We start from the raw sequence: 25800 nt of genomic DNA, 5'->3' as shown, positions 1-25800 counted from the left end.
ATAAATAAATAAAATCTTGGAAAAAAAAAAAAAAAAAAAGATGGCCCTTCTAGTCTCTTAGAGAACCAAAGCATGAACTTTACCCCCATTTAAACCATAAACATTTAGCAAAGAACTATAAGGGATACAAGAGACCATTACATTTGTTACCATCTTTTCGGGAAGAGTAACCAGTAAATGGAGGCAGACAGCGGCAGGCCTCTCTCTCTTCTGTCTCTCTCATTGCTAAAGAGATTAAGTGTTTCTAATCTCAGTAGGTTTGGGTCCTTGCAAATAGTCTTCAGAAAGAGGTTGCTTTAGGAAGGTTGGTATTTCTAACCAGGAAAACCTGCATTAATCACAGATTTTCAAGCTTTGCCCAGAGTTCAGCATTTGCTGTTGCAGAGGCCTTCAATGACTGATGTCCTGGGCGAGAAGGAGATGGGAGGGCATGGCTGTGAACCTCCAGCCGGATCTAATTTTATCTGTTTTGTATTTGGAGTTTCATTTTTCAAAAATGTTTCTCTAGCTTGAGAAGAAAAAGGTTGGAAATCATGATATTAAATCATTTGTACACCTCACCCCATTAATTAATCTAGGCTTGTTATCACTATATTTTACAATGTAACTAAATCTTTCAGACAAGTACTATGAGCTCATTTAAAATATGATAATATAACATTGACAGGAACTCCAAGAAAAGAAGCATTTTTTTTCTTTTTCTCTCTGTATTGCCAAGAAAATGTAATTTAAGGCATTATAATGTCAGATAATAACACCTGACCAGCAGAGCACTGTTTCTTAAAAGATATTTGTTTAATGATTTTTTGATAATGCACATTTATTCTTCAAAAGATATTATATTTGTGAAATAACTTTTCTAGGATCTGGGTTAAAATAGAATACCTTTTATACACTTGTAGTGGTCCATATTCGTTTATATTAATCATTCAACCTTGAAGAGTCATTGTTCCCTTTCATTAGTTTATTCTGATTAAAGAACATCATATTTCTCCGTATCTTCAGCTCATGATAAATTCAGTGTCATCTTCTAAAGTCTTAAGTGTGATAATGCCAAGTAAAAGTAAATTGATTAGGTGGAAACACTTCCAAGACTTTTAGAGTTTGCTGCAATGGTTTTCTTATTATTTTAAAACTACATGTGAGACAATTTTGAGATACATAATATGCATATCTACATAGCTGAGTTCAAGTTGCCTCTTGAAGTGTGAGTTGTAATATCAATGTTTAAGAAAATACTATGTATATTTTTAGCAGTGGCTTTTAGTATATAAAACTTTGTCTTCTTTTTCAGTTTTTATTATTCTCTCCTCCTTACAAATCTGTGAGCTCGACTGGAAGGGTCTGTTCTAAGACTGCCCTGGTTCTTTCTGCAGACTACTAACAATGTATTAGTAAACTCATTCCACTTTAGGGAATGATTCTGGTCATAAAACAGTGTTCTGCTTCCTTATTTCTTTGCTTTATTCTACATCAGATATGCCAGGCATATAAAATACCAAATTACTAAATGCTAATTCTATTAGAGTTTTATGCAGCTCATGTGTACAAATGTTCTATGTCTTATTAAAGGCAGCAAAAAAAGAGAGAAGGATTTTAAGAATTTGGGTGTGAAGCAATTTTCTGCTTCATAAAATACAGTTAGTGTCACCTTATGTTAACAGAAACCTCCTTGGATATGTGGTTTTTCTCTTCAGATTTGCTTTTCATGAAACTGACTTAGTATTTCAGAGCACACCCCTTTAAGCCAGATTAAAAAAAATATATATATATATTTATAGCAAAAGCTATATAGACGTATGCAGAATGATATGTAGACCTGAATCGTCATATTATTCTCCCAGCTCACAAGATCCATCAATTCGGTCTTCAAAATCTTTTTTTAGTACTTATTTTTACACACTATCATGTTAGTCTGATGCAGTCCTTCATTTACTGCCCAGTGTTTCCTTAGGTGATGATCATTAGAATTATCCGATTTATCCCAGTGTCGCTGTTACTTCAGTGACATAACCAGATAGTCAATGTTTGCTTCTAAGGTAATTTATTGAGAATACATATTTTGCTTTTTTCCCATTAATTGTGTTTGTTATATGTCCTCCATTGATCTGGGAAGCTTTTCCTACAAAAGGTTAGATAGTAAATAGTTCAGGCTTGTGGGGCCGTATGGTCTGTATCACAGGAATTCCTTTGTGGAGGAGAGTGGAACTAACGTAGGGATTCTAGCTCTGCCTCAGGTCCCGATATACAAATGCAGTTAGAAGGATTCTCAGGGCGATATTAGGGAGGAGGGCAACCACTACACTGGGGACAACAGGCCTACACCCACCTGTCCCGAGAAAACCGGGCATGCGGACACACGTCTCAGGCATCTCTATTTACAAATACTGTATTCGACTACAGTCAGGCCTTTTGGTCAATTTTCTTGTATATTTCTCTCCTTTCATGGGCATGTTCTTGCTCACTTGGTTATTTTAGACAACCCAAGTTTAAGCTTGCATACTAAAATTTGAGTCTCTGAAGTATTTTATACCCATGCCTTTGAAATATGGCATCAAGGATTACTGTCTTTTTTCATACGCCGAGTGCATGAGTCTGAGGTGTGCAGAGGTCTACTTACACTCCATCTTTGATATAGGAGTAGAAAACTTGACACAGAAAAAAGTGATACAGGACTAATTCTCCTCTGAGAATAAACCCTTTATACGCCATTTTTGCTGGATGCAATTTTAATGGATTATTCACAAATCACCCCCCCCAGAACATTATGTGCTATTTTTATTATTTTTTCCCAATTCCTAGTTTTTTTTTTCCCCCCTGAGGACTCTTTCTTGCCAATTGTGCACTTTGCACAAATATAATCTCAATTATTGTTAAAGGAAACTTCGTATGTATCTTTTACAACAAACTATTCAAATAAATTTTGAAAGAAGTTAGTGTAAATTAGCTAATAAGACCCATTTGGTAGGCAAGGGAAGGGTCTTTTCCCCTTTCCTGATGAATATTGGCTTTAGATTACTTAGCAAAGTTACATGTGCTAACGTTAGGCATGAGAGATTTAAGAAAAATTTCAACCCTAGCATTTCTTTTTTTTTTTTTTCTCTCCATCTCTCCAACCTTCTGTCTTAAAAAAAAAAAAAAAAAAAAAAAAAAAAAATTAAATCATGGCTCCACCAAAATTTAAACCAGTTTCTAGCTTTGTGACCTGGGCTAAGCTCCTTAACCTTCCTCATTTCTCATTTCTTAAATCGATGAAACAGGGACCTGAACACTTACCTCTGGATGGTCCTTTACAGACCAAGGATAGGATGAGATCAGTGAATTAAAAGAGGTTAGTGGAAATGATGGTTTTCATGTGATGCCTGACACTTAGTAAATACAGAATAAAAGGTAGCTATTAGAATTATGTTAAGCACCTCTCTATGTAAAGCATTCTCACACTTAAAACAAATTTCCTGTCCTTGCTTTCGAAGCTCATGTGGTTGGACAGCAGCAGTGGCAGAAAATCTGGGCAACGATAAAATAAACCTGTGCGCTAGCGAAGTGCAGCGGAGGGAAAGACGAATTCTGCTCAGGGCACAGGTCAATACAGAGGTCTTACCTGGTGGTCAGTGATGTTATTTTAGGACTATAAAACCTGTGTGTTTTTAGGACAGACTATCATTGCAGCCAACATCACGATTCTTGGAGAGAACTATTCCCCCTTGACTGTGAATTGTCACTGAAGGAAACATTCTAGAGATTGGTGGGGGGGGAGTGGCTCTCAAGGAAGGAGAAGAAAAATGAATCTCACTATCCAGAATTGGCAAATTCCCTTCACAGTAGCTCAGAAAAGGAAAATTTGAAAGCTAATCTTGTTCAACCAATAAATCTTATTTTATCCTGAAACATCCTTCTTTTGCTTTCCCTAATAATCGGTAAGAGCTTAAGTCGGCTTGCCCTAAACTTATATAAAAAGATACATTTTTAGAGTAGTGCTATTCTAGATGTTCTTAGAACCAAAGAAATAGGGATGCCTGTGTGGCTCAGTCAGTTATGTGTCTGCCTTTGACTCAGGTCGTGATCCTACAGTCCTAGGTTCAAGTCTTTGGAGAGCTGGTTCCTCCCTCTGCCTCTGTCTCTCATAATAAATAAATAAAATCTTAAAAAAAAAAGAAATAACTGGACTATTCTACACATTGTTGAATTACTGGATTTTCTGCACTCTTCCACCAAAGACAGGATTCCTATCATAAAATTTCTCTGAAAATTCTGGGCAGGGTAAGGTTAGATCTCTGACTCAGGACGTGACAGTAAATAAGCTCTTTAGCATTAAGAAAATTTCATAAATATCTTAAGTAGTATTTTCATATCAAGAAATAAGACATAGTCATATTTCAACTTTTCTAGGGGGTAGATTTTAGCAGAAAGCAAAAAAAAATCAGAAACTATCCCACTGACATTTTAATCATTTTCTTACATAGGTCTCTAAAGACCTGGCTGGACAACAAACATTGTATTTTGAAAGTCTTTCTATACTTTCACATTAGATTCCTGGCAAAACAAGTAATTAAACCATAAACTACTTATTAATTTTTTTCTTTTTTACCATAGTATCAGTCTTTTCAATCTGAATATTAATCTGAGGCTCCTGGATACTCAATAGTCATGTCAATTCTTTTTTAACAGAAACTGTGAATTTTGTTTTTTGCTTTTAAATTTTCATTTCCTTGTCCTTTACAGATTTTTTTTTTCATCATAATACAGCACTTATTGTTTTTCACTTGAACAAAATCAATCTCACTCTTGGACAATTAACTCTCAATTATTTCCAGGGGAACTCATAACTACATTAGTGCAAGCAAGTTAAGGGACTGGAATATGTAGTGTAGCACTGAAACGTCCCATTTTTAGATACTCCATATATGTTTTTAGGTTGCATTTGTTGATGTTTAATTTTCCAAATTATAACCATAGAAAATGTAGTCACCACAGCTGGTTAAAACATAAGTAAGACTTTAAAATCACTTGGTTAATCTTGAAAAAGCAGCTATAAACAGATGTGATACTAAATAATTCTACAGATTTTATTTCTAGCTTGCCAAATGGTGCTCAGATGGAATGAAAACACAGCATTCACTGGCGGGAAAATCAAAGACAACTTAAAAGAATGCCTTGATATTTCAGGTGGGACTTGGTTATCAGGAGACTTGGCTCAAGCACCTGTTGCTTTTGAGTTTGGAAAAAATGAAGTTGGTGCCTATTCTGTATTCACAACCATCTTCAGAGACTGGCAGATGGCCATGGCAAAAAGGAGAGAGAGGCCAAAATGCAAAATAGAGGATTGATAAATAGAAGAAATGATAGACAAAACCACAGTTCAATACTTCTAAAATAAATAAATAGAATTACATGCATTACATATCCAAAAGGCTAATAAATCCAGTGGCATCTCTTCAGAGAAAAGAAATGTAGCCTATATATTCAGAATTGATAAGGGGCACCTGGGTGACTCAGTCAATTAAGTGTCCAACTCTTGATTCTGGCTTAGGTTGTAAACTCTTGGGTCCTGAGCCCACAGGTGGTGATCAAGCCCTATGTTGGGTTCCATGCTCAGGAGGGAGTCTGCTGAAGATTCCCTCTCCCTGCCCCCCAACCCCTGCACACATGCATGGGTCTCTCTCTCTCCCTCTCAAAATAAATAAATAAATCTTAAGAAAAAAAAAAAAAAGAATTATAATTGTCTGCCTCTGAAAGTTTCTTTAGCTTCAGAATTTTCTGAAAGAATATCCACAATTTCCTAGTATATTTTAACACATACATTTCTTTTCTTTGTTTTAAAAATATGTATTTGTTTGTTGATTGATTCATTCAGTATAGGTAATATGTACATGTGATTAAAATTCAAACTCTACTAAAGGAAATATGATGAGATGGTAATAATCTCTCTTTATGCTAATTTTCAATTCATGGCAATTTCCCCAAAGGTCAACTCTGTTACTGGTTATCTTATAGATCTTTTCAAAATGATTCTATCAGAGCATCCTTCAAAATCCTTTCATGTCATGAATAAAATAACATTATAGCTTATTACACTGTTACAATTAATTCACACAAAGAGAACTAGTACACTTTTGTTAAAGCTAGGTTTGGAATGCTGAAAAGGAAAAAAAAAAGACTTTAATTTTGTATTCTTGGGGTGCCTGGGTGGCTCAGTGAGTTAAAGCCTCTGCCTTTGGCTCAGATCATGATCTCAGAGTCCTGGGATCGAGTCCCGCATCAGCTCTCTGCTCAGTGGGGAGCTGGCTTTCCCCTCCCCCTCTGCCTGCCTCTCTGTCTACTTATGATCTCTATCAAATGAATAAATAAAATCTTTTAAAGAATTGTGTATTCTTAAAACACAATTTCGTTTTTCAAAACAAGGTAATTAATTGAAATGCTAAGATCCTTTATTTGAATTTGAAAGGATTATAAATTGCACTAAAATAAATTCAAATTCAGTTTACCTCTTATGAGTACTGCACATCTAAAAATTATCTTGGCTGTATGGAATTTCTAGAATTCACCTTAGAACAGTGAATTTCTCCTTTAGTAGCAGTGATTTAATAAAAATTCAGAAAGCAAAGATGTTCCAGTGATTTTAACTAGCTAACAATGTTCCCAATCTCCTGAATTATTTATTATGTACACTGTACTTATCCAAAAACTTCCTGCTTTCTTTTTATCAGCACCTATTTCATTAACTCCTAATGGATTTTAAAAACAAGTATTTTATCTTCAAATATTTTTTTCTATACGTCTTTTTTCCAAAGTAAGAATAAGTGTTTCCACACAACTTCCGTGTAACCGCTGTAGGCTTACGAGACTCTCAGCCCATTTGTACAAGATCAGAATTTCCACTGTGCTCGTCTCAGATTACTTAGGGTCCCAAGAAGAACTTTATTAAAAAGTTCAATTCCTGGACTCCACTCTGGACCTACTGAATAGGAATCCCTTGCTAAGATTCAGAGAAATCTGCATTTTAACAGGCTCCTGGGGCAATTGTAACTGTACTAATAATTGAGAACTACTGAACCTACAGCCACTCAGAATTAAAGAATACTAGAATCAAATATGTCTAGATGAGTTAATGCATTCCACATTTCAAGATGTAAAGTCAAAGGGTTTATTGATTTGTCCAAGATCCATCAGCTAACATTGGCTGGGCCATTAGGTATTCAGACATTCAGTCTAATCCACTTAGGACAACAAAACAAGACTGCCTCTCTACTACACATTTGGGGGGAATTTTGATTCCTTTTGAGTAAAGCAGGAATGCTTCCTCACTTCTGGGCTCCTCCTGAACTTTGGCTGGCTGGTTCTCCCAGACACAGAAAGTCCAATATTCCAATAAGAACTCACTCAAGAACAAGAATCTCATCTGGCCTAGATGTGGGCTACTGGGCTCACCACTTTAAGCCCAGTTTTCAGACTGTTTCAGACCTTATTCACTGCTGCTGAGTATAGAATGAAAGATTACTGTTTCACTGAGGACTTCAGTCATTTCTGACATCAGTCAGAAATGATAGCATTCTCTTCTTCCTGTCTATCATGACTAGGCAGCATGACAATAAAGGGTTCTAATTAATTTGTCATCAATTAAATAATTTTGTTGGATCTGATATTTCAGTAAGGACATAACTTTCCTTCAAAGACAAAAATAGATTATGTTAGTTATAAATAACTTCATATTTTGTATTTAAACCTAACATACAGTTCATTGAAAATGGTAACATTTTCAGCTACCAAAATATTACTAATCTATAATTCCAATAAGCAGATGGAGGTGATTTCAACTTGAAAGAAAGTCAGCATATTGAAACACAGATCAACAAACGTTTACTGCAAATTCTTAAAGCTTGGTGAATTCTAAATGTCCATCTGAAATTCAGGGCATTTCAGAGTAGAAATTTATTTTACCCCAATCCATGGTAATAAGCCTAGAGTCATAATTAATTTTGGACCAGGGCTGCTGGACTTCCCAAGTTAGGTGTGGACTTCACACTTGATCACCAAAGCCAGTGGATGTCCTTATGTGAAAGAATCATGTAAATGTGTAATATACTAGTAGCCTTGAATATGAACTTCAACCATACTCTCAAAATGGTTACAGGCTTTGCACGGGATATAAAAGGTCCATTTAGACAGGCATAATTATACCCTGCTGATTAATCTTAATTGTATAAAGTTCAGAGTGGGCCATATATCCTAAGAATACCTAGAATGTCTTTCAACAATTGTGGGTGTTTTGATCCTCTCTTTTAAATCTTGAAATCTTGGACTAAATTGATTAAAACTAAATCAGACTAACAGAATGCTTTATATGGCCCTCTGAGGATTACAGTGGAGTTGCACCTTACTTGAAGGCTAGATATGGCAGTGAGTAAATAGGCAGAAATCATACTGAGTCAAAACATGTTTGAAATTCCCTTAGTACAGTCCGTTCAGGAACCTGCCACTCTTTTCATAAAACTACTTCTTCCTCTAAAGTCAGTATGCACTGTTGGATTTTGGCTGATCCTAGATGAAGTTTGTTGGCTTTATTTTAGGATCATGTGGTGTGAAAAGTATCTGTTGTTTCCTTAAACCCTAAAGTCACACTCAATCCTGCAAATGTGCCTATGTGTTTAGGGGTACATCAAAATAAAACCAAAGGAGATAGGTATATTCAAGTCTCCTTGGTGCTCCTATTCAGAAGCGTTAAGATTACTGATTGGGGAAAGGTTGAATTGGCTGCATTATTTAAATTTGTTCTCTCCATTTCTCTCTTCTCTCAAACCTAGGTAGTTTAATTTCTGTAAGCTAAATGAGCATATGATAATGAGTACATTCTATTTTCAAAAAATTAGTTGTGCCTCTATCGAGTTTTTCATCTTTAATTAATTTAGGTTGATAATACATTTTCTATCATTAATGAATTATTAGCCACTATCTCTGACTTTACACATTTCAAAATTTTTGAAATATACTACACATGATACTTTTTTCCCCCATTATTCTTTTTGTTACTGCAAAGAAATCCAGTTCATTCAGGGAAAATAACAGCCAGTGCCAGAGTATGTTCAAGGAAATGCAATAGAAATAACAGGTCGAAACAAATATAGAGTTATTCAAAAAGATTTTTCCCTCATCTCATATATCTTCTTAAGTAAACATGTGATATTAGCATTCAGTAGCTACATGTCTTTACCATTAGTAGTGGTTCACTTGTTCTATTTATTCTTTTGATGAGTGGAATCATGGAAATTATTTATTCCCAAATTTTTACCTGTAGTCCTATGACTTTGATCTGAGCTAAGTAAATAAAATGAAGAAAATTCTTTAAAACAGAGACACCAAGAGACTAATTCCTCAGTTCTTAATCTGCTTAATTATAAATACTGACATTTTATGCTAAACATCAGCTTAGTCCTTATGGTAGCCATATGGTTGATACTGACAAAGCCAATGGATGGGAACAGCCAACGTGACCAATTAGAATTCTCATGAAAGTGCAAATTTCCGGCCTTGATCATCTGCATGATCAGTCCATGGATTGCTATATTAGTCTAGGTATGGTGTTAGGTGCTGTGGAAGACACTAAAATGAGGAAAGCTACATTTCTGCCCTTAAATTTATGTTCTGTCATTTCTCCTTTGTTGATTCCTCCTTTTGTCTTCAACTCCATGTGGCAAAAATTCAAATTATATACAAGAGTACATAATCACAATAAAAAGTAATACTCATCCTCATGCCTGTCTCCAGAGACAAACATTGTTATCAATCTCTTATGCATCTTTTCAGAGGTATTCTCTGTCTATACAGACATGTATATAAATCTATTTTAAAATAGTTTTATATAATGAAACATTAGCATCATACCTCATTATGCCATGCCAGAAACTAGCTCCTGGAATCTCTTCTATTTTCAATTTACACTCTCTCCATAGCTGATCTCACTCAGCTCCATGAATTTAAATACTATCTATATGATAATGACTCTCCAGTTTAATGTCCGGCCACAACCTCTTCCCTAAATTTCTGGCTTATATGTTCCCACTTACTCAACATTTCCACTTGAAGTCTGATAGACATCTCAAACTGAACTTGTCCTCAAGTGAGACGTTCAGATGATGAAGCTAACGAAACCAAGGTCCCTTCAAAAGGTTAAGTTGCTTAGCATGTTACCAACAAATAAAATCTTGTTATTCTTACTTATTTTGCTATAATGTTCTGTTTATTGTTTTTGCATAGCACTCATCACTGCCAACTCTATTTTTTGCACCTCTGTTTGCTTAAATGCTTTCTCTTCATACTAAAAATGTAAGCTCCATGAGGGAAGTTTGTTTACCCCTGGAGTCATAATTTAGGATATTAACCTGAACATAAAGACACTTGGAAGTTTTTGTTGAAGGGAGTAAAAATAGGAGCTATGGTTGAAAATGGTTGATTCAGGCCTTCTCAGTTTTCAGTGAAGAAACAAAAGCATTCTCACCTACAAGTAATGGGCCACCTATTGTAAGTAAACATTTTTGATCATGGATCTCATTAAATGTTCAATAACTCAAATTCCTTTAGACCTTGGAGAAAGCCATCACAAACATTTTACCTTAGTTTTTGCTTCCTGAAAAACAGGAATTAAAGGACATAAACAAGCCAATTAAAAATATCTTATCTTTTCGGAGCAAGCCCGACTTGAGAGTTCAATAATCACCACCAACTGATTATCATTCAGGGGTAAATGAGCACAAAGGAGAAAGTAAAAAGAATGGAAGAAAAAAATCTGAGAGGCTATTTTTGTGCTGCTTAGGATAAGACTTCTCTTGTTTTATTGAACTTGTTAATAAAAGCTCTAAAGTCTGGGGAAATGCTTCCGGGCAGCAAAAGCAAAGTTTTGAAGCTCACAAGTCTAAGGAGAAATTAATAAAATGCAGTGGGGAAATTAAATTGAACAAAAGTGCAATGAGCCATAGTTAAACCAATTAATTAAGCAGGTCTTGATATGTATATAACTGAGTTGTTGAAGAATTAAAAATAAATCCTAGATTTTTAAACCAGTGTTTGGTATTCAGCAAAACACCAAATGGTAACATGCAGAAAACTTGTAGTTTTTAAAGCAGTGTTCTTTGATGAATTCCTTCCTTATTCACATGCATCACCACTTTCCCTTTTTCAATTAATCTTTTTAAAACAACCATAAAACAAGCACGAAAGTCTTATGCTTTGCTCGATTCTCTTTTGCCTTCTTCTTATGCCAGTTTCAAAGCCATGAGATTTTCCTGCAGCCTCAGTGACAAAAATATTTATTTTCCAGTATTATGTCTGCTACTTTTCAGGAAGTAATGAAGATTAACTCGCTTAGTTCATCTGCATCCTGACAGGTGGGAGGCAAGGCAGGTGAGGGGTCAAGACCACAGGCTGGGAGTCACACAGATGTAGTTTTAGTCCCAACTTACCACTTATAAACTAGAAGACCCTGCAAAAACAACTGGCTCCTGTAAGCCTCGATTGCCTCCACTGTAAGAAGTCTGCACAAACTAAATACATCTGAAAACTCCTTGATACTATGTCTGGCAGAGAAATCTCTCAATAAAACAGAAGTATTAATATAATGCCATTTGCAACAATGAAAAATTGCTTGTTTTGGAACTTCGAACATATATTTAAACACAGATTGATTGACGGACAGATAGATACAAACATACCTATATTTCACCAAAAATATTCTTTAAAAAATAATGAAATGGTTGCTGGGAGATAGGTTTCTACACTAGTGTCCCAAACCTTCAACTACAATCATATTATTTCAGTTGAGAATTATCCTAATGGTAATCTGGCTGGGGTGGCTACCATTCCTGGTTTTCCTTTGACTTTCCTAGCTTCAGCACTGACAGTCTCTCATCTTCAGAAACCCTTAGTTTCCAGACAAATCTTTTTTTTTTTTTTAATTTATTTGACAAACAGATTACAAGTAGGCAGAGAATCAGGCAGAAAGAGAGGAAGCAGGCTCCCTGCTGAGCAGAGAGTCCGATGTGGGGCTTGATCCCAGGACCCTGAGATCATGACCTGAGCCAAAGGCAGGGGCTGAGCCCCCAGGCACCCCAGTTCCCAGACAAATCTAATCATGATTCCTTCATTTGGAACCTAATGATCATTCATTCATTCATTCCTTGACTCATTTATTCACTTTCTGCAGTACCAGGTACATTCTTAGGTTCTGGAGATATAAAGACCAATCACCCTTAATACAGTCATAGCCTAGCAGAGGACAGACTAACTAACAAGAAAGAGTCCATGAGAACTAAGGTGACTGCTGATGATGGAGTTTCTCCCAGATGTCTGAGAAACACCAGGGTTGGGCACCTCACGCGGACCGTGGTTTAGGGAGACCTCTCAAAGGGGGTGAGCACTGAGCTGGAACTTGAATTAGGTGCACGTCAAGCCAGGGCCTTCTACTAATTCTTTTGGGAGTATTTCATGGGTGAGCTCAGTGTTACTTCACTGAACATATTAAAGTGCCATCTCCTGAGATGTGTTTTGGCTGTCATCTAACCCAATTTTGACTAACTTCCAATGTGCATATAATCTTTATGGAATGTCAACAATATATGAATACAAACGTCCACAAACTCTTAATTGTAAGGCAGTTCTTTTCACTCTGGAGATATAGGAAAGTTAAAATCTACTTTGCAGAATGTTAATTTCCTGTTTGCTTTTTCGTTATTTGACATTCACGGCACAAAGGAAATTACAGGAACAGGTTGCACTGAAAACAAAACGAGGTTATAATAAATAATGTTCTAGCCACAGTACTGTACTGGTTGCCCCAAAGTTAGCAAGTTAAACATGTTTCTGAAAGCTTGTTATCAAGGGCTTGGCGTTCTATTCTTTATACTCCAATAGCACTGAAAGTGTTCCCGACCATGTCTCTATCATTAGAGCAAATGCTGCAGCAAGATGATAAGACAAAGGCTGTTCCTATAAGAAGCTCTGACGCACAAGCACACAGGAAGAGCCTGAAGACTCAGTTCTTCACCAGTGGGGAGAACTCTTCATAGACTTTGAAGGTGGACAGGGACTTACACCCAGACAGACTGTAAACTCTCTGGTGGGGGGGAGTGGGAGGGTGGGCAGGTAGGGACCACACCAGTATTATTTGCTGCTACTTTCCCAGTGCTTGGAATATAACTGATGCACAAAATGGTTGAGTAAATAACAAAACACAGTTAAGTCTTTGCTCCATATTTCCAACAAATGATCATTCACTCTCTGAAAACCTCTATGGACTAGAAACTCCTCTTGCTGATTCATGAAAAATCAGACCACGCATTCTGTTTATGTAGAGGTCGGTTAGGGTCACTTTATTTCCTAACTTTAGACCATATCTCTAACCTTTGCTAGTAATCTTTGAGATATTCACTGGAATTTACTAAGAATTTGCATGTGACCATGCATACACTGTCCTTGTTATAGTAATGATATGTCATACCATGTTTTCTGAAGAATATGGGCCAAGAGCATCAATTTATAGACCTATCAGTCCACCATCTAGTTTAAGCCTTATAGAGATAATAAATGTATATCAGATAACTATTTTATTGACTGAGAAGGTTTTTGGTAATTTTGAGTAATCAAAGCACTTTTTTGCCTTTTGGTCATGGTTTTTTTTTTTTTTTTTTAAACTTATATACATTTGTTCATATATACCTAATCAACACACCTGACACATCTAAAATTCAATGGAAAAGATAGAAACAACAAATCTTTGTAAACTTTTTAAGTTTTCTGTATTATTCTTTTTTACCTTTGAAGTTTACTACACCAACTGCAGTTGAAGCCAATCTGAGAGGATACACAGGGACCACAACCATTGAACTGGAGGCATGCTAGGAAACAGGACAGAAGAGGTTTATCAAGACTAATTGGCAGCATGGAGGAAAAAAAAAAAAAAAGGATGGCTCAACCAAAATTAAAATCACCCACCTACCCCACACAGACACACAAGAGAAAGATACTCATGCATAAACAGATCAGATCATTAAACTTTCCACCTAGCTCTGGTCACGTGGAACTTACTAGGTAATGGCGTCATCTCCACAGCTGAAATGTTGGTAATTTTTGACATCTGTAGCTCTACTCGGTGGTATTCATAAATTGTTCTTCTTCGGACATCTGTAAAAACAAAAACAGAATAAAGTCTTTCAAGATGTCTTTGCCTATAAAACAACAACTGATAATGAATGTAGAATGATATGCTTTCTACCCAAGCTGATTTTAAAATGAAGATTTAAAATAATCAATCCCTGTGAAGAGACTGATTATAAGAAAAAAACCTGAAAATCATGTGCTGGTATATCTGGAAGTCTTTTTTTAATCATTGAAGTTGAAATGTTGATTATGGTCTCAGATACCTCACTTAACTAACAGGTACTCCAAACCATTATTACCTATGATATACTGAAAAAAAAAATCACAGCCTAAATAAAATTACTTTTTATGAGAAGATGAGTCCAAGTGCTTTCAAGGTTTAGAAGGAAATTTAATAAGAGAAAAACAGAACTTAAATCACCTTAAAAATTTAGTGCTGATATTTATTAAATATATAATATCATATTTGAGGAAGGTTAACTAATAATAATTAGTTAATAATTAATAATTATATTGCATGAATGAATTTATAATCATTCAACAGCAAATTCAACAGTATCCCTGAGGAAAAGGCTAGATGAGAGACTCTGACACAAGGTTTAATAATTAAATGTCAGATAAATATGGCAAACATTTTATTATAATCAAGACTTGATGAAATATACTTAAAATCTCCTATTAAAAAAAGACCTAAGTTTTATGCTAATGAGTATGTCCGAGCTTGGTAAATAGAAGTGGAAAAATAATGTTATCAGTATTTTATTTAGCTCTTGAAATGCCTGTGATGACCGTAAGCCATTTCCTGAATACTATCATATCTCTCAGGAATTATTCGGGAAGCTATAAGTTTATTGAGAAAAATATCATGGTCTCTAATCTTGGGATGTCATATGTCATCATGGTTGATAGTACACATTCTTGAACAGTGTTGGGTGGTTCAAATGCTAGCATTGCTGCTAAATTGGTATCTGTGTGACCCTGGGATCCTTTACCAGCCTCTCTGTATCTCAGTTCCCTCATCCATGAAATAGAGGTAATAGTACCTATACCACTGAGTCATTTTGACAACTAAAATGAGATAATAAATGCAAATTGGTTAGGACAATCCCTTTCATACCGCAACTGCTCAATACATGTTCAGTAGGTCAACCATACATCACGCTAGTCACATGCTGTGTGTAATGGTCTATTTCTATAGACCTAAACTCACTGAAGACGCACGAAGGCTTGGAAATAAGGTTTCCAAAAATTGTCTTCGACATTAGCTTTAAGAATTAAAATTTTGACTAAGGTCAATAGACCCAACAGTGATCTCTCCTAGGACATAGAGCAAGAATATGGTGTCCAGGAGATAGTGAGGTGTCTTTTATTAAAAGTGTTCAGGAAATGTAGATATACCTACACATCCAGGAGCAAAGTTAAATATCTACTTAAAACCTACACATATCTTTACTTTTATCCTTTCATAGCTTTTCACTCATTTCTGATGATTCGCCATGAAATTCTACTCCCAAAGAGGAAGAAGGGTGGCCCCAAGGGGGTTGGAGAGGTTCTAGAGCCATTTGCCAAATACATTTTCAGGTTTATCAGATTGGAAAACACTGCTTAAGAACCATAATCTAATTCATTTCTTTTTGGTATAAGGGAAAGGTGCATATATAATTTTCAAGGTATAAAGTTTATTAACATTAGAGAAAATATTAATTTCATGGTATTTATTAGGTTTCTTGAGGCACACTTTTTTTAAAAGTTTTAAGGCACATAAAAGGATTACCCATGTTCTACTTTGTCTAAATAATACACCTTGCTATATACTGCTTTCCCTTGTATTTCACTAAATAATTTTATTCTTGGAAATAACACAAAATAACATAGCTTTGTCATGAGATCACTGGGGTAGGGTTTTTTTAAGTACCTCATACTCAAGTTTGCTCTATTATATTTGTAGGTGCTTAAAATACTGGTTTTTTCTTCATTTCATATTATACTTTGAAAATCTCAAACTACTGACATAATGACTGTGAGGCCTCTGGAAGTTAATTATTGATTATACATATTGGGTTAAGGGAAGGTGACCTTTTTTGCTATGCTAATTCTATCACCTGCTCAGATCCCTCCAACTATGGGGATGAAATGAGTTTAACAAAACTAAATTTAATGAGAATGATTTTTGTTTGATGACCTGCCAATTAATGACAGCTTCCAAATGGTCATTTTTGTTGTATTTCAGAGATACCCCTATCAGAAACAAGTAATTAGGAATGTATTTACTGGTAGCTCCTGCCAATACTAGAAGCTTTCATTTGATTCCAGAAATGTATTTAGCTCATCTGTCTTCTTTAGAAAGTCAGCCAAAATAATTCTGTACCAAAAACTCAGTCTTAGTAGTACTTAGTAGTATAACTGTTTTCTTACAACTTTACAAAACCAAGTTTGACTATAATACCCGTTAGGGGCTTTTAAAAATAAAAAAATAATAATAATAAAAGAAACTAAATCTCTGAGCAGACTAACATGTAGAGAATAAAGTTTAGTATCCAAAATCTTAAGGTGATATGATTCAAAGTATAACTAATGAATTACATTTTTTTAGAAATTCCAAGCAATATTAACAGGAGAGAACAGAGTAATCATGTAGAAACACCAGGAATCCTCTCCCAATCAATATTCACTCTGGCCGAAATGAACACAGTTTAATGAGTACCCTGTGGCCTGGTTAACCATGATCTAGTTTATTTGCCCGTCTTTAAAGCTAACATTCACATAGAGAATGTATGAGTAATTTCCTAAATTGGCAGATTCTTCCATTTATATAAATATTTTAATATTGTCTGAACTGTCAAGTAAATGATTTGCTAGCATGGCCTTACTTATGCATTGCCAATTCTTTGTGACTGGTCCCAAATGGTTATTTCTTTTCAAGTTCCAAATGAGACCACAACACAGCACCAATTCAGTGAGAATTCTTTAATGTAAAGAGCATGTACTGTGCAAATACAAGTTCATTCCCATCATGAAGATATGGGGAAAAAAAAAGAGAGAGAGAGACTTTTGAGAAAAAAGAGAGAGAGAGAGAAAGACCATTACAACAGTGATTTACAAAAATGTAATCCACTATCCAAAATAGTAGGTTGGTGTCATTACATCAAGCATCAAGAAGATGCTTTGCTTCAAACATTTCTTTATTCCTTTTGTACTTCAAATTCTATTAAATAATAATGTAATTAATTTCATCTAAGACAACATAAAATTTAGAGGGTCATGGAGTATTAATCTGTGCCTCTTAGATTTTCTTCTTATCTTTCCTTACTGCTTGTGAAGTTTCAGGCCATTACTAAAACCCAAATGGCTAGATTTCATAAGTTACTTGAACAAGCATAAAGAAAATCAGAAATGTCATCTAAAACCAATCTTCACTTTTCTCCTCCTTCCACGTATATTTACTAAGAACTTAAACAAGATGCATGTTCTGACTTCAGTAATCCCTCTGTGCAAGAAGAGAACCCGAACGAACACTGGGACAGTAAGTGGTCAAGCATTATCTGAGGGGGCTTGTATAATCTGTGGATGGCAGGCTCAATATCATGGTTCCCACTGACCTAGGAACATGGTGCTTCCTCTAGGGGAACATACCTCTTTATTCCTGAGACTTATGGGGAGATTTTATAATGTACATTGGTAATATCATGACTTTCTTCAATCCAATTGGGTGAAATGCAGTAAGATTTCTCATTTTTAAAATCAAGTTTTTAAAAGCTTTTAGTGCTAAATCATGCAGATGTTTGGCACTTATGTAAGAAAAATTGCCTACATTTCCAAGAAACTAAACTTCCTATAAAAAAATCCAACTGGAAAAATTAACATTTGGACATGTTTATAAAGGTATCCAACCAGTGTTAGTTAAAAATGGAAAAATTCTCTGTGTAGTAGGGAAGTGTAAATTAAATAGAAATAATCATTATGTAATAGGGAAAAATGAGAAATAATTAAGGCAAAGGAAAGTATAAATTTGAAGGCAAACATGATAGAGAAAAGAAGAAAATTGAATCTGAGGCCATAATTTAAAATTAAAAAGGCAGATAACCTTGATATAAAAATTAGATTTTTCTATTCAGATTATTTTTTAGAACTATTTTGACTACTTTCTTATTCCTTCCATAGTAAGGTAACCACTGCAAAAATGAGCTTTTGATTCACTTTACTGAATGACATAAAAGTACATTAAGTTGGGTTTCTCTTCCCTAGACCAATAAATCCTAGCCTAATAGGTACTCAATAGATATTTATAAAATACAACAGAAAATTTTAAAAAGATTTTATTTATTTATTTATTTGACGGAGATCACAAGTAGGCAGAGAGAGGGGGTGAAGCAGGTTCCCTGCTGAGCAGAGAGTCCAATGCTGGGCTTGATCCCAGGACCCTGAGATCATGACCTGAGCTGAAGGCAGAGGGTTAACCCACTGAGCCACCCAGGCGCCCCTAAATACATAAATGTTTAAATGTCTTGAATTTTTAGTAATGTATTGAAGTCCTTTCTGTGACTTTTAGTATTTTACATTAGAAATGACTGGTTAAATTGAGAGACACCATCTCTGTATTGGTAAAATTTTATTTTACCTGATATTGGTATAGGATAAAAAGGCAAAGAATAAATGAATGAAAAGATTTAAAAAAAAAAAAAAAACACACACACACAGTTTAGCCACAAGTCCCTGAAAGAATTCTGTTTTATTCATAGATTCTAAAAAACATTCTAAAATATGTTAAATAAACTAATCAGTGATTTCTAACATCCAGAAATTCTTAAATACTTGCTTCTTTTTAAAAAAAAATCAAGAATACCAAATAGTGTATGTTTGCAATGATGTATTAAACAATAGAACATCACTTTGCATAACACTTTCTATCTTGGAAGAGTTTTATGAGAGGATATTTTATGGGGAAAATGTCATGATTTCTTTTTCCTTTTGTTGAGGTTTGAGTGGGCAAAAGCTTATGTGGGAACCAAAGCACCTGAGGAAGCTGGGCTGGAAAGAGAAGCAATTTTATCTGCTGTAAAATTAATAATTTTGAAGAGCTTTCCATTTTGAGGACCAAGAAGGAAAGATGACCCAATTTACTAAAGTATTTGTGGATCAGTGTGTCTTAAATGAATGAAAAGAACCTGGTAACTTTGAGAATAACAAGAGAGGCTCAGTTCTTCTAAAAGAGATTTAATTGAGTTATGAAAGAAAAAATATCTTCAGTTTTATCCAGATTATTTATTTCCTCCATAGTCGTCAACATGACTTTTTTTTTTTAAATTACAGTTGCTAAGTAATTATAATGGAGGAGTCCTACTAGCCAATCAAAATTACAAATGGTTTTATTTGAGGGAAGATCAGTTATAATGAAATATTTATATTTGAAAATGTATTATTTAATCATATCAAAAGTTCTAAGGTTTTTTCAAGGCAAGGAAGAAATAAAATATATGTTCTTTAAATAATACATCTGCAATATAATATTTTATTTAAATATGCTTATATGGCCTATTATTACCCTGTCCAATATGGTAACCACTAGTCACATGTATCTCTTTAAATTAAAATTAATTGAGGAAAGAAAATTAAAAATTCAATTCCCAAATGTCACTATCCACATTTCAAGTGCTGGTAGCCACACAGACCAGTAAGACCAATACCGAACAGTTTAAATTTAGAATATTTTATCAGTGCAGAAAGTTCCATTAGACAGTACTGGTCTGTGCTATTATGTTCTCTGACAATTAAAACTTAAGACATTCTGAGGAGTAAAAAACAAATCATCTCTCCTTTTGTTTGTTAAGGTTCTTTTTTTTTTTTTTTTAAGTCTGTAAACATAATTTTGGTCAAATTCTTTGAAAAATCCTACCTGGCCTATAAAGCTTATAAGGAGACCACATATGACAAACTATATACAACGTCCTCTAAGAGTTCACTGAATCTCTGACTGTGTAAAATATATTGACTCTCCCAATTAGCTGTGACTTTTACCATTGAAAATGCGAACATTTCTTATTGAGCTGTGAACAGTAGTAACAACGAACAAAGAGAAGGCAAGTTGTAGCAGGAACAGCGTCAATAAATTGAAGACAGCAGAGGCTGATGAGAAAGAAGCAGATAATGTAAGGATAGTGAGAAGAATAAAGCAGAGTGTTCTCAAGGGCTCAGAAGTAGCCGTTATGTTAACTTAGAGAAGAACCATTTCCGGTTAGGTCAGCAGGTTTCCTGTGTGGTTTCTTGGACAAGAATTCTGCGTGTGTGTAAAACTAACTTTCATATTACTATGACGGCGTTGCCTTATGTTCCCAAATAAAAGAACTGAGAAGGCAGGAGCGGATTTTCTGGGTTTTCTTGCTGGAAATGTTATGCTCTTTAAGCTCTGAAGGCACAGAAAAGGTGAGGCGTGATGAAGGTCAGCAGCCTAGAGATTCAGATGGAAATTCAGTGTTGAAGTTGGAGCACAGAGAAACCAACAAGTATGAATGGTGCTAGTGAGAACTGTATGTTTATCCGGGAAGATCTCTGCACGCTGAGGAAAAGAATTTGGAGGGACATAAGCAGAAGCTGAGAATTGCTTAATAAAGCTATTTAACAAGAAATTATGGAAATGACACATGAACTATGAATATATGACAATGTGAAAACTTTCTGGTAATCAAAAGAATATTGAAGCAACAATGAAATATCATGTTCTGCTGATCAAATTTGCAAGGTTTAAAAATGATAATAGCATCTGGGAGCATCTGGGGAAACGGGATATCTAATAAAAAGCTTGTGGGGAAGTAAATTGGGACAACCTTTAGAGAAAGCAATTTGTCAAAGTACACACAAAAGAACTATTAACCGCCAATGGCCACATATTCATTTTTAAAGAGTTGTGTCAACATTTATAAACAAAGATGTTCAGCACCGTTTTACTGATAATTAATATGAAAAGCAACCAATATGACAAACCAGTGTTCAGACATGTCCCATAAATTATGAAATAAAGGAATTTGTTGCAGCTATTAATGGCCACATTTTAGACAGGTATTTAGCAGTACAGAAAGAGATGTGTTATATATATTCGGTGAAAAATATTTATAGCCCAATGCCAATTTTCTTAAAGTGCGTGTGTTTGCGTGTGTGTCTACTATAAACACGAGTCTGGATGCAGGTACAGGGAAACATTATTGGTATCTCTCTGGGGTAGATTTACAGACCAATTAAATTTTCTCCTTTGTATTCGTTATTATTTTACAAATTTCTCTGAATTAATGTGCACTATGCTTATCATCACAAGTACGTTATTACATCTGGATTTCTGTAATGAATAATTGAAGTCATTGTACGTAGACCTGTCTTTCAGATCTGTACCTGTGGAGACTGAAACAGCTGATCTCTGTGTTCTTTTTCTTTCTAAAATTCTATAAAATATTTTATGAAAAATGGAAGGTGATATAGAGACCTCTGGACAGACAGACACACTGAGAAGTCAAAAACCATATGATACTTAGAAAGGATGAGTTTCAGGGCACCTGGGTGGCTCAGTGGGTTAAGCCTCTGCCTTCGGCTCAGGTCATAATCTCAGGGTCCTGGGATTGAGCCCTACATCAGGCTCTCTGCTCAGCAGGGAGACTGCTTCCTCCTCTCTCTCTGCCTGCCTCTCTGCCTACTTGTGATCTCTGTCTGTCAAATAAATAAATAAAATCTTAAAAAAAAAAAAAAACCAGAAACAAAAACGAAAGGATGAGGTCAGAGAGAGGGTGTCAAGGTGTTTTCTGTGGAAATGCCCTGTAGACCCATTCTCATGAACATTTGTTCTAGATGTGGTCATCTTAGCATCACTATCTTTCTAAAGTGACAATGTTTTTTGTTTTGGGGTTTTTAAAAAAGATTTATTTACTTATTTGATAGCGAGAGATAGGGAGACAGCATACAAGCAGGGGGAGCAGCAGGCAGAGGGAGAGGGAGAAGAAGGCTCTCTACTGAGCAGGGAGCCCGATGTGGTACTCGATCCAAGGACCCCAGGATCACCACCTGAGCAGAAGGTAGAAAGAAGCTTAACTGACTGAGCCACCCAGGCACCCTGTGACAATGCTGATGCTGATAAAGGAACGGTACATAAGGACACAAACACAGTGCTTACTTGGTGCCAAACACTTATGCTACGTATGCTTTGCATCATAGGTATTAAGATGACCATCTTGCTTGTTAAGTTATAAGAATTAAATAAGATGCTCAAGGCCTCATGATTAGTGTTCCCACTACAATATCCCTTATTCTTTCTGGACTGTTGACTAATTTTTATCTTTTATTTTATTTTTTAGATAAGGGTTAATTTCACCATGTGGATTTTTCTTTCTTTTTTTTCTTCTTTTTGGAAGGAGCAAAGGAATTTCCTTTGTAACCTCAGAAGTGTTTACAAATTTACTAACAATGCCTGAATTCCCTTTGATATTTTAAACTATGAGATCACCTGATTTTTTTTTTGAAAGGTAAAGACTAGAGTAATAAACTATGCTTGAAAGTTGCACTGAAATCATTTACTATTTAGAAGTTTTTAAAAAACTGAAAAAAGAGTTTTTTGTTGTTGACATTATTATGGAATGGTTGGAGAAAACTTCATAATAAATAAGTAAAACCTACCTACCAGCTATTCAAATGCTTTATCAAACTTTCACCAACTGATAAGAATGGTATAGCAAATGTGGTCCCACTGGGAAATCTTATTCTCAAGGTTATAGCTTACATTCCCATGTTGCCATGGGTAAATTAAGCTGAGGATCTAGGCTCTATAACCCGTGTAACCGAAATGATGAAAAGAACAGAAAATTGATCTTATGAGAATAGGGTCCTATGTAATGCACCTTGCAATAAAGAAGAAAGGAAACTGCTCATTATTTAGGATAATGATCAGTTTTTCCCTAAATTCACTCAGGAGAAGAAAATGGGGGAACAGAGATGAACTATTTAAATTCCCTGTGAGGATGACTCCTTAAAATCAGGGTTTTTAAATAAGAGAGCAGAATGTTGAAAAGGATTTAAATATTTATCTAAATTCCGACTGCACAAATAGGTAACACACAAATCTCCAGGAATCATCTTACAGCCTCAGGAAAAAGTATAACATATTATGCTCATTTTGGGTTAACCTAATCTCTGGCATAAATAAGTATGCTTTTTTTTTTTTTTTTAAGGCTGAGAATACAATGCAACCATATCTCTCCTTCTGTAGAGAAGCTCATGTAACAGACACTGTTACACCGTATAAATGTGGGAACAGATTTTGAAGGAGATTTGAATTTTTCTGTTCACCAATTTTTAAATAGAACACATCAATTCTAGTTTTCTGGCTGAAATAGGGTCCCTTCTAAAAGCAGGGATGAGTGGACCTGAAACTCAGAATTTCCATTCTTTCTTGGCTACTTGCTTCAGGATGGGGAACAGTGAGGGCAACAGGAAATGCAAATGGCATTCCAGCAGGGGGCTTGCCTGAGGGAAGCCTTTCCCTAAACTTGTGCAATTTTTTTAGATGAATGCGGAGACTCAACTTCAGACATCATTTTGCCAATTTATTCAAAAAAATTTATATTTGGGAAAGATATTTTTCCTCAAAATGTAACAGTTATCTTATTACATTATAACAAGGGATGAAAATTTTCAATTTGGGTTCTACGGTGTAAGCACAAGTCTACCATGCTTCAGTTCTGAGAGAATATTTGCATGTTAAAATACATTGGTAAAATTTTTTTTTTCTTTTGTACTTGTGTGGGTCTTCTGGCCTAAACAATAGTATACCAGAACATCAATGTAGACCAAGATGTCTTTTGAAGAAGCTGAAAATAACATACTTTCTCAGAAGAAAAGCACTCACAAACTAAAACTAGTGTTTTACTTGTGTAATAATTGACTCAAGTCATGCTTGATTTAACATCTCTGAAAGTAGGAATGTGAAAAACACTTGTCCTCAAAAGGGAATCAGCTGGCTCTCCCAGGACATGGTCTCTTATTTAAGAGGATGTCTTTATGTGCCTCCACATGCTAATATATCCTTGCTTTGTTCACAGTATAATTCCTTTTTGAGAAAATCTGCCTTGATTTAACAGTTCCCTCGAATGTTACTTCCCAGTAATTCTCAGCTAATAAGGAGAAACTACCATGGAAGACTCACATTCTTCACGAAGCATTATTCCCACAGATGAACATCATTCTAAATCGTACTTGTAAGATACTTACTACATTTCCAGCCAATCCAAAAAAGTCTTAGAATTTGAAGTCTAAATAATTTCCACTCCATTTACCTTCTGTATTTGAGAGATGGCATACTTAAACAGAATTAGTTCAAAGGAAGACCGAATAGCATAGGCATGTGATAAATTAGGTCTATCCCTACAGTGAAATATAAGGTCTCTGAACAAAAAACCAAAAGAAATGATCTAAGCATGAGATGTATTTTATTATCATCTCTTGCTTTAAATAAGCATGTCTAGGACACAAACATCTTCAGTACTGATACACTAAAGCATCCCTCAGGAGTCTGCTTGAAACAGAGGCTTAAAAAAAATAGAAATTTTCACACTGAGGAGTCAAGATGGCAGAGGAGTAGCAGACTGAGATGACATCAGGTCCCAGGAGTTCAGCTAGATAGTTATCAAACCATTCTGAACACCTACAAACCCAACAGGAGATCAAAGCAAAGAAGAGCAGCAATTCTAGAAACAGAGAATTCACCACTTTCTGAAAGGTAGGACATGTGGAGAAGTGAATCCAAACCAACAGGAACATAGGCCGAGTGGGGAGGGGCTGACTCCCAGCAAGCAGCAGGACAACGGAGCACAAAATCATAACTTTTAGAAGTCTGCTCCACTGAGGGACATTACTCCAGAGGCTAAGCAGGGATGGAGCCCTTGTGGGGACAGGATGGTCTCAAGTTCCACGGGGTACACAGAAGGATGGGGGGTGTCTGAGTGTAGCAGAGCTCGCAGGTATTAGAAAAGGGAAGCCAACTACAGACACAGAGCTAAGGAGTGAGCTCTCATCTCGGGGTTATTTTAAACTGTGAGCTGTGGCACAGATGGACCACTGCTCTTTGAACAGGGACCCCACAAGTGGCAGATCCGGATACACCCAGATTCATCTGCCAGAAGAGCAGAGTGGCAGGAATCTGCTGGGTTTGGAGACTCCAGATGGGGATGTGTGCCAAAGATAGAAATGCTCGGTCACAGGCCGGGTGAGCACGGAGTTCGGCTGGAGACCAGGGACGTGGGAGTGATTGACTGCTTTTCTCCAAGGGTGCACAGAGGAGTGAGGCCCCCAGCTCTTGGCTCTTCTGGGCCAGAGACTGGGAGGCCACCATTCTAATTCCCGTCCTCCAGAGCTCTACAGAAAGCGTTCAGGCAACAAATCTCCCGAGAGTGAATCTGAGCAGATTACCTGGCCCAGCCCCTGGCAAGGGTGATGCAATTCTGCCTTAGTCAAAGACATTTGAGAATCATTACAACAGGTCCCTCCCCCAGAAGATCAGCAAGAACATCCAGCCAAGACCAAGCTCATTGATCAAGGAGAACAACTGAATTCCAGAAGAGGGGAAAGCAAAGCATGCAATTCATGGCTTTCTCCCCATGATTCTTTAGTCTTGTAAAGTTAATT

General features: G+C 35.8%; 1 protein-coding gene across 3 annotated transcripts in view; it reads right to left on the bottom strand.

Moving 5' to 3' along the window:
- Nucleotides 1-25800, bottom strand: part of PLXDC2 (plexin domain containing 2) — a 490615-nt gene that overhangs the window by 118686 nt on the left and 346129 nt on the right. For all 3 annotated transcript variants that reach the window (XM_082742067.1, XM_082742069.1, XM_082742068.1), the window contains 2 exons: nt 14074-14169; nt 13802-13883 (listed from right to left, as the gene is read on the bottom strand). In XM_082742067.1, the coding sequence (XP_082598193.1) occupies nt 13802-13883; nt 14074-14169 (178 nt within the window). The remainder of the gene's footprint in view (nt 1-13801; nt 13884-14073; nt 14170-25800) is intronic.

Source organism: Mustela nivalis (assembly GCF_964662115.1).
Source record: "Mustela nivalis genome assembly, chromosome: 7".
Lineage (NCBI taxonomy): Eukaryota > Metazoa > Chordata > Mammalia > Carnivora > Mustelidae > Mustela > Mustela nivalis.
This window is presented reverse-complemented; position numbering and strand designations above follow the sequence as displayed.